Below are 17812 nucleotides of genomic sequence, written 5' to 3'. Positions count from 1 at the left end.
ACGCACCCTACCCAGCACTACAAAGCAGGTTCCCAGCTCCATGGTGGTGCCATAGCTTTGGTAGAAAGTAGCCGCCCGATGCCCGCTTTTCGATACCTTTTGTCCTGTCAAGCAAAGTTCCTGCAGTACTACGACTTAAAAGTTGCGTGGTTGCAGTTCGTCGAAGATTGTCCTGTCGAAAGCTGGAATGCAGAGTGACCTGCAGTTCTATGTTCCAAGTTTCCAATAGTAGTCCGTATTTCGTCGCGTAGGTCTTTGCCGATTGTCCCGATTCGTATTTTCTACTGCATTGTTCGTAACGGTTAATTTTCCAGGGCGGCTTGTTTGGCCTTCTCCAACCCCCTATCGCGCCAGAGGTGTCAATTCTGTTTAGAGTCCCACGCTGCAGAGTGGCCAACCCTACGGATTTTTCCGTAGATCTACGGATTTCTGTCCTTTCTACGGATTAACTCGTGAAATCTACGGAATTTTCAAAATTTCTTCAGAATTCTACGGAAGTTTAGTAAAAATAGTACATATTAGATTTTTTCAATCACTTTTCATTTCATGACATCAAATAGGCAATCATGCATGTTTTGGATTCCGAAACCAATCGAACCGTAATCGTTTGATGCATTTGAGTAGGAATAGACAAGAATCCCGAATTATATTTCTGCAAAATTTGACTGGTATTCAATCTAGAACATTTAAATTAAAGTTCGTTCATTTGGAGTACAGAGCAACGCGAATTGGACGATGAGGACTTTTTCCCATGGATGCAAATGGGGAATACTGTTGGTACCTATAAGTGTACTTCATTACATTCCTGATGTTAGTGTGACAGATCACCGATTAACTCAACAGATTATTCGCATCGAGATAGTCTGAAATAGTATAATAAGACAGAAGACTGAAGGTGAAACAAACATTGGGATATTTTGTGGGACCAGAAAATATTGTTCAAGTTTGTGCAGTTACTTAAAAACCAACTCCAAAAACTTTTGAACATGTTCGAAGAAGTTGTTAGGATATCTGTATTGAGTAATCTATTTATATTTATATCCGGATATTCAATATTGGACTTTTTACGCGAACACGAACCAATACAACAAAGTAATGGCTCTCGATTTTAATAGTTTTAGTCTTTAGAAGATCAACCCTATATTTTGGGAAAACAACTAGTGAGCTTATTATCTGTTGATGGATTTCAAGGTAGTCCATGATTCAGTACAATAAAATCAGCTGAGGTGCAAGATAATGCTTGAACTTGACTTCCCGACAAATTGAATAGTTTGGGTTAAAAACAAGCTACATCTTTGGCTATTAAACATCCGACTCGTTTACAACGCTTACTGCATTGAATCTGAGCGATGCACTACCTGATTTGTTGTTGAAGAGTGCTTTAAAGTGCGATGCCGAGAACTGCTGTGCAAAGGAACGCCACTATCATTAAAAGATCTCGCATGCTTCTTGGTTTCTGGGTGACTTTGACACCATTGGAGTCTGCCATAGAGCAGTTGAAGAGGCTTTTGTGCCTTTTAAAAGAGAGGCTGCCAATATCGGTATGAGTTTAAACTCTGGCAAAATTGTAGTTAATAGAGAACCAGGTCGCTAGCACAGTGTTGGTTTCGAGATAGAAATTGACGTGGCAATAGGTTGTCGACGAGTTCATATTTCTTGTGAAATGTGATAACGAATACAGCCGTGGGATAAAAAGCGGTTTGTGGCTGTAAATGGCATCTTCTACGATTTGCATATTCAACTGAAGTCCCGCAGCCTACGGATACACACAAAACGTTCTCCATACATATCGCTGGTACTCCCTGTTGTTCTGTTCAGATATGAGGTGCGGTCGTTGACGGAAATAGTGAGTGAATGAAGAACAGTGAGTATAGTTATGTAAGGTATGCAAACTAGGCTCGATGGAACTATTCAAGGCAGGATATCACATACATTTGGAGCAACATCAGATGTTGCTTCAAGCTGTTCTCAACTCCTATTCGGCAGTTTTCACGCCGCCACCCGCGTTACGGTTTGGTAAGGTCAAACTGGTGTCGTAGCGGGTCAATTAAGGTAGTCTGACGTATTCTTGATGATCACATCATTAGCGTCTCTGCATTAGAATCGGCAGACAACCTTAGTTGATTATAGGATTAGGGAATATGTTTAATGTGATAAATAATGTCTTTTTCGCTTCAGATAGTTGATATTCGAGCCAGTAGAAATCCTTGAGCGCCTCATATACGAGTTGAAATGAAATCAGCAAGTAGCACCAACAAACATCTAATTTCAAACTGTACGAGATAGCGGTGGGTTGTGGTCTTCGACTGGAATGGTCCATTCTCATTGGTTCGGAAGTTTTCTTGGTTGGTTGGTAGATATGTGCTCCTACTTGCAAGTTGATCAATTCACTTCGGTGGGAGACATGTTGACCCTGCTAGTTGTCGACTCTTTTGACCTTGGGTATGAGGCTAGCTCAGGAAAGGAGTGCAGGACTGACACCTACGAGATAGCTAATTGTTCAGGACTTGATTATTTAACTCGGCCAAGCACACCGGCTCTCAAAAATGGTAAGCAGCCCTTTCGGGTCGGTGTGGTCTGTTCGAGTCGAACCAGGTGGACAATCGGTTCAAGCAAACTTTATGGGGGATAGTGGATAAATATTTCTTATGTCCTTTACGGACAGAGATTCTTTTTGTAAAACCCGAAAATATCTTCACTCGTCTAAGCTACTTAGCATAATGATAATACAAAAAATGAAAATTTGCGTGGTCCATAATGTAATGAATACGTATATTGACTAGAACAGGTATAATCGAAGTTATAAAATTGAGATGAAACAGCACAGTTGTTCTTAGACTACCTATCATTTTGGTGATAATTCAATCTGATGCAACAACCATTTTAAGCAATCATTAATGCACACTAGAACAGAAAGAATAACTGGTAGAACAGCTGGAGAGAATTTAGTATTTGTGGACAATACGGATTGCAGCGCTATCTGATTTACTTAATAGTCGATTGATCCGCTTCAGACCTAGGAGACCCAAGAGGAGATCAGGAAGAAGACAAAAGCGGAATCAATGCGAAGTTTTAATTGTATCGGAGACGACTTAGCATCCGTTGTCAGGAGCAGGATACTTTGGAGTAGACGAAATAGAGAACTTGACGTTGCACACTTCGAGACAAACAGCCGTAAAATTTTGTCCTCCTCCCGAGGACCGGTGTTTACTTGGTAGACAGTTGCTAATTCGGCCGATTTTGCAAATCTTGTCTCGCGGGACGGAGTGAGATCCCTTAAGCTATAAGCTGCGCTCCTAACAGACCGTTAAAAAAGGTGCGGTCGTTCACGGAAATTGATTATCAACTGGTATGCAAACATGCAAGGCTTATAAAGTACGGCAGACTACAGATAACCGGGTATGTAGCTAGTTTTCAGGAAAAGAAAACAACTAATGTTCTGTTCAGTTGTGAACCTGGATGTCGTTGATGCAGATCCCGCACTCGAGAAATAGGTGAGCCTTTTTCGCTCATAATTGAAACATAACCTAAGGCAAAAATCGTCATGCCAACGAAATGATTTTTTCGAACTAGTTTTTTTTTCGAACATACGAGGTAGTTCGACGCGATAAACTTTAGACTTTGCAAGAAAGGTATGCCAGTACTCCGTTTATATGCAGAAAATTGTGCGTGACATGTCTCCGAGGAACTATAAGATTTACTGACAAAGAGTCGATAGTTGAAATCATTCAACTGATTTCTGCAAAATGGTATTGGTCCACGGGACAGGAGACAAGTAACATTGAATTTTATTCATACATAACCAGCTTTCGACCACAATTCGTATCGGTTGATTGCATTACACTATGCCCAGACAATTCAGCTAGCATATAAACTTCACCGTTAATTCTAAGCAACTATTCGTATAATTTCGTATAATTTTAAATAACTATTTGTATAATTAGTTGTTTCCACAAGCTGGCTACAAATTTGCGTATCGAGTTCTCCATGAAGGAAAATGAGCTGGTATTCAATGAAGCGTGGTCCAGCTCAACTTCAGCTTCTGATAAAGCATAGAATGATCCCTGAAGTTTCGCGTTTAAGTACCTGAGAGGTAGTTCGATTCATAATGCATTTGAAGAAGATACATCTAGCATCGTTAGACTGAAGGTCACAAAGGAATTAATTATATTCGCACATTAATTTGATCTTGGCAGGGTGTTTACCAAGAAAACTTAAAAAGATTGTATCAAATTTATTTATTTCAAGTCGTCAATCAGATGTAGACCGGTTTCTTACAATAATTATTAAACTAACTTAACATTAGTTAAAATTTTGGTATACTTTAAACTGTTGCTTAAGTTTTGTTTTCGGCATAGTGAAGTCAATGCTTTCGCAATGCTTCTTGTAAATATTAATCATTTGGTTTAAAGGGCCAAATTTGGCATAATTAGTGCGATGGCGAATTGTACAAAAGATGCTGCGGTTACGTAGTTGTCGAGAAGAAGCATAAAAATTTAGTTTCGATAAAAGTTCGATTGAATCAATACGATGTGATACAATGTCGTTTACAAATGATACCATAGAAAATTCACGACGATCTTTCAAGGTTTGAATGTCAATTAGCATGCACCGTGCTTCATAAGATGGCAAATGTAGTCCAGTCCAACCTAGTTTACGAAGAGCGAACATCAAAAACTGCTTTTGTACTGATTCTATCCGGTTTGCATGCGTTGCTTAAAAAGGCGACCAAACTATACTACAATATTCTAGTGTTGAACGCACATAGGCTACATATAATGTTTTTATTGTGTAGGGATCTTGGAAATTATAGCTGAAGCGTTTAATAAAACCTAGTGTGCTGTTTGCTTTGTTAATTATTGTGTTATAATGATCTATGAATGTTATTTTGGAATCTACAATAACTCCTAGATCTCTTATTCTGTCACACTTTTCTACTTGTTGATTTCCCAATAAGATTCTATTGTTCTGTATATTATTCTTTCTACTCAATGTTATGGAATTACATTTGTTTACATTCAGTTTCAGAATGCTTTTATTACACCATGTATAAAATATATTTACTTCGTTTTGAAATGTCTGAAAGTCTTCACCAAGTGTATTTCTAGAAATAGTTTCATATCATCAGCATATATAAGAACTTTTACATTTTTTAGAATGAAGGAAATGTCGTTAACAAATAAAATAAAGAATAGCGGGCCCAAATGAGACCCTTGAGGGACACTTGATGTAACTTGAATTGGGATTGATTTTATCCCTTTAAATCTAACAGCTTGTTCACGATTTGTAAGATATGATTGTACCCATGTAAGAAGTCCTGGCTCAAACCCTATTTTTTCTAATTTATAATAACGATACTCTCTGTGCTACTGTTTCGGTTCAGCCGCAAACACTCATATTATCAACGTGGAACGAATAGCAGTAGCATTGTTTGCGTATTGCCCGAAATCGAATTCCATTTCTGGGATATCCCTTCAGCGACGTGCGCAAATTTTTAATTCCTTTACGTGTGTTTCTCTCACATTCAGATTACACGTTCTGCATAGAATACACGTCCGCGAAAGAGAATTTTCGTAGGAGTCCGGATCATCTACGTTCGCTGGTTATACACACTATGCACATCTCTTTCATATTGGGGTCACTGATAGTGAACTATGCGTGTATGGCAAGGGTTACCAATACATCGAGCATGTTGTTTGGTCATAAGATTCCTTAAAAGTCCGAACTAGACCACTTAATGTTCGTATTCGTGATATCTTGGCCAGCCGGGATCTGTCATTCATGTCGCTGATTTATTATTTTATAAAGATCGTAAATATGCTGATGTGAGTTCTTCCTAAAGTTAATTAATTCTCAGCAATTGAACCTTCATATTATCGGATTCTCGCATATAGCGGGTATCGTTCGTTTCGCATTTAGCGTAAGTTAACAATGCTTGCATGCTTCTCTCTTTTGCGCACCGATAAAAAATTATGTTCTTTCCACTCACCGGTTAAGTAGGGCAATGAGCCTACTTTCGCCATGTTTCTATTATTATCCTACCAATTTGAAGCCGTTGGTTAGAGCAGCGTCTGCCATCTTTGTTCAACACATAGAGTCAAATGGCAGGGAAATAGTAGGGGCAACCGATTCTAGTTTTCGTTGGGCTCAATCACGAGCATTTCATCGTTTTCAAGGCCTTTGTGTTATTTTCTTGGTTCTTAACAAGGAAGCAAAGCTGTTGATTCCATCAATTGTAGACCAAGTAATTAATAAATAAATGAAGCACCCTCTCTAATAGGGTGAAACCAGGCTCTTTAACTTATAAACCAGAGTCGCTGTTAGTTTTTTATGTAAAGTATAATGTGAAAATCTAATCAGGACGTGACTTTTTTAATTATTCGCGATAATACAAAGAATTGTAACTGAACTTATCAAGTGAAGATTTTAACCATAATTATGTTGTTTCATTACATAGCGCTGTTACCGGACTCCAGTGTGTGTTTAACATTGTGGCGACGGCCTTTGACTTCAACCTTCAATTTAAGTAACCACCATTGGGGCCAAGGGGTCTGTTGGTGACAGTACAACAAATAAATAAATAAACAAATAACTTGATATATCCAATGAAAAGAGAAAAACTGATTTATGTTCCAAAGATAAAATATTAACTATTTCCTGTTCTAAAACTGAAAAGTATTTAGTGAAGTTGCTGAAAAAACGCCTAATGGCTCCAATTTAGCTCTTTATTATCACTAGAAAACAATAGAGATAAATACTGGTCGCAGTGGTTCGTCTCCCACAAAAAAATCACGATTAAAATAAAAACTAATTTAAAGATAGCAAAACGCTACAGTAATTGGGATCAAAAACGAATCCAAATTCACGTATAAAAATTTCTCCAAAAAAAATTGAATTCTGAGGGGTAAACTCAAAATCTACGGATCTGACCTCATTCAAAACTGGCCACACTGCCACGCTGACACTAGGACGATACATCAGCCGCCCCTAGCATGAAGAACAGACGCTGTTTTGAGCCGCCCCTAACATGGGGTACAGACGCTCGGATGGACTCACCCACCTTCCCTATCTGCATACGACCATGGTCCCTCTGGGGTTGGTTACCCGATCTTTCCTATGGTTACTCGTACCCCAGCTTGCACCGCGGGGAGGTAGGGATAGGAGTTACTGGACAAAAGGCTAAGGACTACTGTGGAGAACCACCGGGTCTATATTACGCATTTCCCAGTCATTTACCAACCTTTTTCTGGTGTTTCTCGTCAATTCAGGGAACATTCATTTCGGACAATTGCCTGAAGAATATCGAAAATGTGCGTTTGAACATGAGGTACGTGTTGAAGTTAAAATGTTGGGGTTTAGAGACCGAAATATAATGCAAATATCGGTTAAGATACAACTTTACTGAAAAGACGTTTAGCACGTTCCATAAAGACTTTTGAAGTAATTGAATTTCAATTCCACTGCTTATTTTCTGACGACCACCTACATACCGCCATCTTACCCTGGGGCTGTGGTAAGTAAGCGGGTTTTCCGCGTCATATACGATTGTCTATATAAAAACAAAGATAATGCAACAAACACTTTGATAAAATCCAGAGATGTAGCCAACAATCTGCCCTTTTATGCAACGTGTTCTTTTTTACACGATCCACCTAACTCAAAATGGTAAAAACTGAAAACACCAACTAGCTCCGGTCTCCCCTACACTGGATCGGGAAAGGTTTAAAATCGCTCTGTCATAACCGAAACCAATTAAACTAAGACATATTGCAGTACTTGAACGCATCGTATTTAGTTTGCATAATTCGCTAATATTACCTCGAGGAACCCAACCTGAGCCAATACTGTTCGATTACTGTTATTACCAATTATATCAATAGTTGTCCTTGTTATAACACTTTTGTAACCGCATTCAATGAGAATGCTAAATCAAATCTGTTTGTCATTCCCCAGCTTCACGCGTACTCCCAGAACATTGGTAAACTCATCGCTGAACTGTAGTTAATAGTCGTTCAATTTATTTCCTTTCATTTCCAGGCTAGACAAAGGGGCGGCTGCCGCTCATTTTCTGTGCCAGTGATTCCCCAACCGATCTGCCGTTCCAATTCAGTAGCTTCCACGACAAACAACGAAACCATTTGCAGCATCAGCCGGATCGCTGCGGTGGCCTTATTCCCGTTCACCCAAAACAACAACAACAACCACAATGACAACGACGATAGTACCTTCCGGGCCTCCGTCGCCCCAAGCACCCGCACCGGTTGTGGTTTTGCGCTCGAAAATTCCACCCGCGTCGGTTGTTGATCATCAGAATCTCACCCCACCCGTGGTGGGTGGTGTTCGTTTGGCCGAAAACCGCACCAATTCACCCTCTCTGAAGACTCTGCACAGTGATTTAAGTGAACTGCTGGTGAAGAATCTGAGCCTTAAACGGGGTGGTGATAACTGTACGGAAAAGTGTCCCACCAGTGGGGGAGGCTTGGGTGAAGATCTGCTGACGGGTAGCAGCTGTGAGCCGTGTGAAAATAGTGATTGTGATAGTTTGAATCTAATCCAAAACCGAAAGTCGAATCGTAACTCGCTGTGCGATACGTTCAGTTCCGTCAACAAGCTTATTAAATTGAAGCGGGTCTCTAGTGATAGTAGCTGTATTAGTGGTTACTCAAAAGTGCACTGCGGGGAATTGCATAGCATTAATCCTCCGCCCCAGGCAAAGTTCAAACGAGTTGAAATCAGTGTTCAAGAGTTTTCCAACGAAGTTGTTGTTCCACGTAAGAATATCATAGTGAATCAGTTCGATCAGATAGCGCTGGATGAAGGTGACAGTGTACCTCTGTTGTGTGATAGAGAGCTAGTGATCCGGGCTGCTGGCGAGGGTGAAGGTTGGCAGCAGCAGCGGAATCCGGTGAAGAAAGAATTTTCCACTGAGGTTGTAAGGCTTGAGAGTTGTGATAGTGGCTTAGATAGTAAGGTTCGTCGAAGAATTCACCACCCGGCAAGGAGTCGGGGTGGCACTACGCTGGAGTCTGTTGAAGAGAAACTCTTCAAACGGAGGAGCCTGCAGTGGCCAGTGGGATTGGCTGAGTGGAGCGGTACCGTGACGACGACGTCGACGTCAACCATTCCGGAGGAAGCGGGGGACGGTGTTGGCGAGGAACGGAAGGGACGAACTAATTTTAGGCATTCTTGGAACGCCCCCGGGTACGATTTGTTGTTGGAGGAGGAACGAGGAGCCGATTCGCGGAAGGTGTGTTGATTTTGGTCTCAAAAAAAAGGTTGTGATTAAATCAATTTTTAATTCTTTTCGCAGGACTTTGCATCGATAGTGCACAATCTGGCTGGTCTACGGAGTGCCCTTGCCAATGGGGGAACCCACGAATCGGCCTCACTGCTGGAACCCCAATCACCCCAGATCAGTGGTTTGAAACCAACGGTTATAACGGGTGGTGGTGGTGGTGGTGTTGGCCAGATAGGTCGTCGCACTGCGACTGGTTGCGCACCCACCTCGCCGATTGTTCCAATTGCGGAGGGACCTCACCCAGTATCGCTAGGAGGTGCTGTGCCCCGAAAACGGAGGCTGGAAGCATTTCTAAAAAGTCTAGTCGGGCGAAGGCCTTCGAAGGAACCTCCACCAACACCACCGGCACCGCCAGCACCTCCTCCTCCTCATCCTCAATTAATCACTGCGACAAATGTAACTGCACCCCCACTTTTACTATCGCCAGAGATTAAAATCAGCAAGAGTCCTTCCGAACACAATCTGGTCGAAATGACGCGAAGCCGACTGAATATTTCCACTACTTCGCTGAGTTCCGTTCACCAGAAACTGTGGTCGGTAGTTCCACTGCTAAAAAAGGATGTCAGCTGTAATAGTCTCGCACCTCCGAAAACGGTTCCACTGTTGGGTTCGCAACCTGGAGGCTTGCGGAAATGCGAAACAGTCCTCGCTCTAACCTCCACTACCCAAACGGTGGAGCCCATCAAAGCGCAAAACCGTTTACGCCACTGCGTTTCGGTAGCCACGTGCTCCCGTTGTTCTAGTCTTTTGTCGCTCGCAGCCGCCGGGTCGCGCTACTCTCTGAACCTTTCCAGCGGAGGATTCGTGGCGGTGGGTGGCAACATCGATGAATCGTCGACTCAACCGGTCGCGGGAAGCGGAAAACACGTCGGCAGTTTACTCCGACTAACTAAAACCTCTTCCGAGACCTCGTCGTCAACTTCATCACCCTGCGCTTCCTCATCGTCACCGTCTGCGTCTCGTGCATCTTCGGGACCATCCTCGTCCTCTTCGCCGTCGTCCAGCAGTAGACTTTCCGTTACGTCGAGAGCTGCTATGCTAGCACCACCCAGTCCTACCATTGTAACCGGGAACCCGTTTATGTTTTTACCGCCGGCTGGCAGTGCGCTCAATCCGACGGTTAAGTTCACCTGTAAGTTGTGCCTCGGAGAGTTCCGGGCGGAGAATCTCACCAGAATATCGCAGTGCGGCTGTTCGTTCTGCACGGAGGTAAGTGGTTTTATTTCAATTCGGTAATTTCATTGATGGACACTGATTTCAAGACTTCGCATCTCCACTGAAATTTTTGCGCTAAAAATCGACCGATATCGATTCACAGTGCGTGGGGAACTTCAAATGATGGTTAATAATAATAAAAATATATTTCTAAACAAAACCCCATTCCCTCTAATTAGTAGCATATCGTTCACGTAACCAATGGTCCTTTTATTAATATTATCAAGCAGAAATGAAATTATTCATTTAGCAAACCACAAACCTATCAGCGGTCTCTTTCTCCTCTGTACAGAGCTTGCATAATCAGCCCGAAGAGGCAATTTCTTCCGCTCGACTGGAGAAAGTAGCAGTTACTGCTGGCTCAGCACTGGTTGTTGTAGTCGTTAGTACGTGTGTATGTATGTAATTTGTAGTATGTTTCTGTGTAGGGTTATTGAACCCATTGTCATACTATGACCTATATTCGCGCCTCCCATTTTAACCCAGTTATTAGCGCACCGTCTGCTGTCACTGTTAAGCGCGCTGTGTCTCAAATGATAGGATAAAAACTGAGACGCTTGATTCAAATTTTTTTGTTTGGCTCATACACGAGTATCAGAATCTTTTCACGCAAGTTATTTTCAAGAAGCAAAGATCATGACACCATTGTTTTCGCAATCCATCGGTTGTAGGCAGAGTAGATATTCTTAATAATAGGATTAAAATGGATACAATTACCCTATGCATGAATGTTGCCTTCAGACTTCGTCAAGTCTGGTGCCGACTGTATGCCATTGAGCTCTCACCATTCGTAGTATATTGCCGTAGGGTAATGATCCCAACGTCGCCACGTTCCTATTCTTACCATAGAATCGGTGAGTTATATAAATTATTCTTCTATATATTGACACAAACAGTTGGGTACAATTTGAGACGCTCGATTCGGTTTTTAAAAGGACATATCGGATATATCCAAAGTGATTGATACACAATTCAGCGATTGTGAATCGGACGGGTATTGGTGTTCCTATTCTCCTTAATGAGTTTAAAATAAGCACATTACCCTACACGGCCGGCTAGTGAAGCGCCTAAGTACAAACAGCACAATTCGCACTCAACATTATATAAACTGTCAAGCTCAAGCTAGCGTTCGGTTCGAAAGTAACGTGAAAAGTACCAGTAATGCAGTTTTCACCAACACCAATGCCGGAAGTGCTTGAAAACAACTGTAAAGCAGTAGTTGGAGTAGGTGAAGTTTCCACGACGGCATTTTGCCTTTAAATGGGTGGCCTCCCCATAACGCCAACTTTCCTAACCGACGTGTTTTCCCGCAATAATCCAGATGTGTCATAATGGTGTGCACTATGTGAAGGAAGGTTTTATCCCATTGAAACCGGTAATTTCTCGTGTTGGATTGAGTCCCGTGTAAGCTGTATCGTGGTAACAAATCGGGGTTTATGATTCTGGAAAGTATTAAGCATACCTGTTGTTGGGTAATTCTAATGCACACAAACAATTCGCACCGAGAGACTTGGCTTAAGGAAGGAAGTGGTAACTAGTATTTTCATAACCAAACTTTTATTAATTTATTTGTTTATTTTATTATCAATTAATTTATCTATTTATTTATTTTTTTATTATTATTATTTTTGATTATAGAGGTTTTAACCTTAGGGTCATTTGGTATTTTAGAAAAATCTCTAATCCTATATACGGGGTTGGGTATCGAACTCAGGTGAGCTGCGAACACTATACCCGCTCCTATATTTATTTATTTATTCATTTATTTATTTATTTATTTATTTATTTATTTATTTATTTATTTATTTATTTATTTATTTATTTATTTATTTATTTATTTATTTATTTATTTATTTATTTATTTATTTATTTATTTATTTATTTAATTATTTATTTATTTATTTATTTATTTATTTATTTATTCATTAATTTATTTATTTTTTGTCCTGACTAACGAATTATCTTTTAATGCAGGCACTCGTATTAAAAATTTCGGAAAAAGTCGTGTAAGTTTTGGAACGTTTATATCTTTTGTTGTTCTGAATGGAACTAATCCATTTCTTCGCCATTTTATCGAAAATATGTTTAGCAATGTTGTATTAAATTTTGAAGCATGTACGGCATGCATTAAAAACGAAAAAGCTGTGTTTTGAATAATCTTGAAAAAAGTGAAAATGTCCAATATATTCTGGCTAGTGCCGTTTGGTACACCAACCGAAAACTAAAATGACGAAATGTTTGAAATATGGGTCCGCTACCGATTTGTTTCTATTCTCTTTCGCGTTGAGCTGTTTGAAGCGTACAGAGCATCGCCGAAAGCCGTGGGGGAGGGGTGAAAGGTATTTTTGAAAGAAAAATATCGTTTACAATTTGTTTGCGATGAATAAAATGAGCGACCGAAAATAAAAGTCGCAAGGAGAGACTTTTTATATTGAAGGTTTAACCTTGCCGAGTTTTATGTTTGTGAACTTCTTAAATGATTCTTATACTGAAGGATCTCTGTCCGATTTTTACGCTTGAAGTACATCCTTAAAAATTACCGTTACTTACGCCACGGGTGCTACTTTATGCCAAAATTAAAGAATGATACTTGAGCTTCTAGTTCAAATTTAACGTTATATTTTGACAGAAGCAAAACATATTATTCGATGGTTCAACACAAACATAAAAAATGGATATAGGTTTAAGAAAATGCTTGCAAGTAATCGTAGTAGGCGATGAAACTGAAATATAAAATATACGCAAAAAGCATTGTAACTTAAATTCTCTTGGGAAAGTGCGATATACTAGTTAAATTATTAGATAAGAGGATATAGATTACGTGAAATTAACCTGACAATGTAATACAATTATTTGTGTTTGTACTTTTTATCCGTATTTTTGTTTGGGGCTACTTTACACCAAGCTTTACTTAAGTCTATATTGTACAATCTGTATATTTGAGCAAAAATTTACTCTTATTTTGGGATTTGACTCTAAGTTAAAGCAGATTTTTATTAGCGCACTAGTTTAACTGTTTTGAAAAATAACAGCAATCGATAATTTGCAAGTTGAGTAGTGTAGCTGCAATGGAGGCAAACATATAAAACCACCATCTTTTTTGCTTTCATCGGAGTGTCGGTTTAAATCGGAATTTGCTTTGTGACCGCACGCCACAACCCGTAACTCCGGAACCGAAAGTCGGATCAGGATGAAATTAAATGGCCATTAACGGGGGCATTTCATTTGAGACTAAGTTTGGTTGAATCGGTCTAGCCATCTCCAAGAAACCAATCTGACTGTTACTCTGAATTTGGATACTTCCGCCGGGGCTTCCAGAACCGATGATGGTGGCCCATGTGGCCAAAGAGACTTTAAACGAATGTTAGTGACGTAATACTACAAATCGAGGCAGTTGTGGTTATATTTTGGAAAAATTTTCATCTTTATACATTCATTGCAGAATTTATTAATCGTGCTCACCACCCTGTAATTCCGGAAGCGGAAGTCGGATCCATTAGAAATTCAATAGCAGCCTATGGGAACGTTGCACCTTTCATTGGAGACTAAGTTTGTCAAAGTCGGTTCAACCATCTCTGGGAAAAATGAGTGACATTTTTGGTCACATACACACAAACGCACATACACACCCATACATGAACACACATACATACACACGCACAGACATTTGCCGAACTCGACGAACTGAATCGAATGGTATATGTCACTCGGCCCTCCGTGCCTCCGTTAGAAAGTCGGTTTTCAGAGCAATTTCAATACCTTTCTAACGAGAAAGGCAAAATGGTGCAAAATCGACAAAGTCCCAAAAAGTCGAATTCTATAACAAAAATTTCGAGATAACATGAAATCTCGACGTTTCATGCATTTTAAAGATGTTTGGCATCAAAAATATGAGTTTTCTGAAATTTTATGGGGTCCCCCCTTATGAAAAAATTTGAGTTCCGGCTTATATGAGAATTTCATATGTAACCGGACGGTTTAGTCTATATTTCCGGAACCATATAAGCGATCCGTACGAAATTCCATCTGTGGGGATAATATAGCTATCATTTGGGACTAAGTTTGCGAAAATCGACCCAGCCTCGTGAGGAAAACTGATGTGAGTTCGGTAATTTTGAAAGATGGCCGCTTTTCGCCGGCACTTTCGGAACCGTCTATGGTGGTCAATGTAGTCAACGAAAGTTTAGTTGGCCGTCGGTGACCTAGAACTGCAAATTTAAGTTGTTTGAGAGACATTTTAGCGAAATATTTACCTTTTTTGCTTTCATCGGTGTATCGGTTTATATCACAATTTGCTATGTGATCGCGCGCCACAATCCGTAACTCCGAAACTGGAAGTCGGATCGGGATAAAATTTAATAGCCATTTACGGGGACGCAACATCTTTCATTTGAGACTAAGTTTGGTTGATTCGGTCTAGCCATCTCCAAGAAACCGATGTGACTATTAATCTTTTTTGTGCAATAGAGCTTAAGGGTTTCAGCGTGAAAAAAAAAACTTTTGAGTGAAGCAAATTGATTAAAACTTTTGTACATTATAATGTATCATTTCAATAACAATAATAACCGATCTGAGTGAACGGAGTGAACTAAGTGAACCGAATGATCTGAGTGAACCGAATGAACTGAGTGTACCGAATGAACTGAGTGAACCGAATGAACTTAATGAACTGAATGAAATTTATGAATGAAATAAATTCAATGAAAAATGTGATCAAAATTTTAAAAAATCAATAAGATAAATAGAATGAATAAAATAAACAAAATGAGAGGAATTGAAACGTAAAAAAGAAGAAAATATAAGCAGAATAAAATGAGTGAAATTATTAAAATGAAAAATTAAATGATATTAAATACAGTGGAGACCTGATTTTATCAGCACCCGATTTTATCAGCCCCCGATTTCATCTACCCCCGATTTTATCAGCTTTTTGACCCGATTTTATCAGCTTCATATGAAAATTGATAGTTGGTAGTTTGATGGACTCTAGCAGTCGAACCAAGTACGTTCAAGTAAATCCTTTCTTGGACATATATTTCTTATTTTAGAGATCTGAAAATGCAAAAATAAAAATATTACTTTTTTTTTATTTTGCGCTGTCAGACCCTTAAAGTAAAAAAAAATCTTAAAAACTTGAAGTAAAAAAAATCAGAAAAGGTTGCAAGGCTACATCTAAGGAACCAAGAAAAATATTTCAAATTTTCGGTTCAATAAAAAGACAGAAAAATATATGTCCCGATTTTATCAATGTCCCTGTTTTATCAGCTTAAAATTCGCCAAGGGGCTGATAAAAACGGGTCTTTACTGTATGTTATAAAATTAATAAAATATTTTGTGAATGGCAGTGTAACTTATTTAAGAACACTCACACCTTTGAAATTTGTACAGAAGATGAAAAAAGAAACTATTGATAAGTTGCAAACTGGTAGTACTTCACTGTCGCTGTGAAATTTTGTTGTTCGCTCACTGCAAATTATAGTCTCTTCTTCAAATGATAATGGGTGTATATCCATTGCACAAAATTCAACATCCATATCAGTGTGAGAAATTCATGATCACTTTGGTTGGCACGACGTTGTTTACAACATTGAAAGGAGCCTCTCGCTCAAGCAATCTAGCTTGGATGTATTCTTAGTCATTGCATTCATTTAATTGGGCGTCGATGCGCCAGAATCAAAAATCCCAGCAATTTCGAAAATATTTTTGATATTTTTTATTTGATACCTGTTTATATGGAAATTTTATGTGTGACCGCACTCTTCAACCCTTAACTCAGGAACTGGAAGTCCAATACAAATAAAATTCAATAGCAGTTTATGGAGTTGCTACACGCTTCAATTGAGTACAATATTGTTGAAATTGGCCCAACCATCACTGAGGAAAATGAATTAGATTATCTGACCAATACACACATACACACCTAAACACACACGTACAAACACTTTTCGATCTCGGCGAACTGAGTCGAATGGTATAAGAAACTCTGTCCTCGGTTAAAAAGTCAGTGTTCCAAGTCATTCCATAACCTTTCCATATGAGAAATGCGAAAAATAGATGATAAGGGACGTGGATGAAAATAGTTTTATCGCATTCCAAATTGCTTTAGTCTAATCCGCCTATTCCATTATTTCTAATGCATACTCACAGACAAGTAACGCACGCTCATACGCGCTGACACCATGCATAAACACTGAAAGTTGAACTCAATCTTAACCAAAACAATACGAGTTCATCGCAAAACATCTTGCGTACATCGTCTCTTTGAGTCATAATCTAGAAGCGCTTCACGAAGTTAAATTTCCTGTTATCACCTACTGTGTGATTTGTGGAGGTTTGTAGTCATTTCTGGAAAGATATTAAATGCATCGAAGTAGTTCTACTGGCACGGATACTAATTCATAACCAACACGCAACTGATTTGACCAACAAGTACACATCAAATAGCCTTGATTGATCCCTTTTGATGCCAGTTTAGCCGTTACGCGGGTGGCGTCGTGAAATCGGTGGGATAGTAGTTGACAACAGCTTGAAGCAACATCCGATGTAGCTCCAAAATTATCTTGAACCTGCTATTCTACCTGATTTGCATACTGTACATAACTAGACCTTTCAGAAAAAAATGATACCTTCCGGAATTTTGTGTTGATGTTATCGTAACTGTAACTACCTAGACCTGTGAGATGACATGCATCCGATATGGAAAGCAATTAGAACGAAATCATAAAGAATGTACCGTAATGCTCCCGACGTTGTTTATGAAAGTTTGCCTTCAGCTGAGCTCGCCTGGAGAAATTGTTGAATAATGCATTCCACGTGGATTGGAAAGGGAATTCCACTGCGAAAGTATTCCGCTAGCAAATGTAAGCAGCCCCTTCGTAGCTGCATCAGCAAACGGCGCAAAGGGGAGGAGGGTGGAACATAAATCTTTCACGGAGTACGAGCTTCTGGCCAGAACATAATTCTTGACCTGCTATTGTTGAAGTGCAAACGGAAGCAGAGGGAAAAAAAATCCAACAAGTCGGCGGAGCAGTTTGTGAGCGCTGCCGCCACAGGAATGATAGGAACACTTTATCCCATTTATAGGGTTAGTCTCGTGTTGGTCGTCCGTTTTTGCGCTATATCCTTTTCAATGCTTCTGACTTGGTTCCGGACGTCCGCGCTGGTAGGATGTATGCTTTGGGGCAATGTTTATAGTTCGATTATTTACTTACTGTTGATTTGTTTTCAATTTAAAATCGGAGTGTATGTATATGGATTCCGACTTCGGGAACAAACCTGATTTCAACACCATGTGTGTTG

The 17812-nt window shown here is 39.7% G+C and overlaps 1 protein-coding gene across 17 annotated transcripts in view; it reads left to right on the top strand.

The window, feature by feature from the left end:
• The window catches only part of LOC131690825 (uncharacterized), a 396059-nt gene that overhangs the window by 262991 nt on the left and 115256 nt on the right, over positions 1-17812 (top strand). For all 17 annotated transcript variants that reach the window (XM_058976882.1, XM_058976878.1, XM_058976881.1 and 14 more), the window contains 2 exons: positions 8038-9247; positions 9311-10507. In XM_058976882.1, the coding sequence (XP_058832865.1) occupies positions 8207-9247; positions 9311-10507 (2238 nt within the window). In that variant the 5' untranslated portion in view covers positions 8038-8206. The remainder of the gene's footprint in view (positions 1-8037; positions 9248-9310; positions 10508-17812) is intronic.

Source organism: Topomyia yanbarensis, chromosome 3 (genome assembly GCF_030247195.1).
Source record: "Topomyia yanbarensis strain Yona2022 chromosome 3, ASM3024719v1, whole genome shotgun sequence".
Lineage (NCBI taxonomy): Eukaryota > Metazoa > Arthropoda > Insecta > Diptera > Culicidae > Topomyia > Topomyia yanbarensis.
Note: the sequence above shows the minus strand (reverse complement) of the source record. Positions and strands in the feature narration are given on the sequence as shown.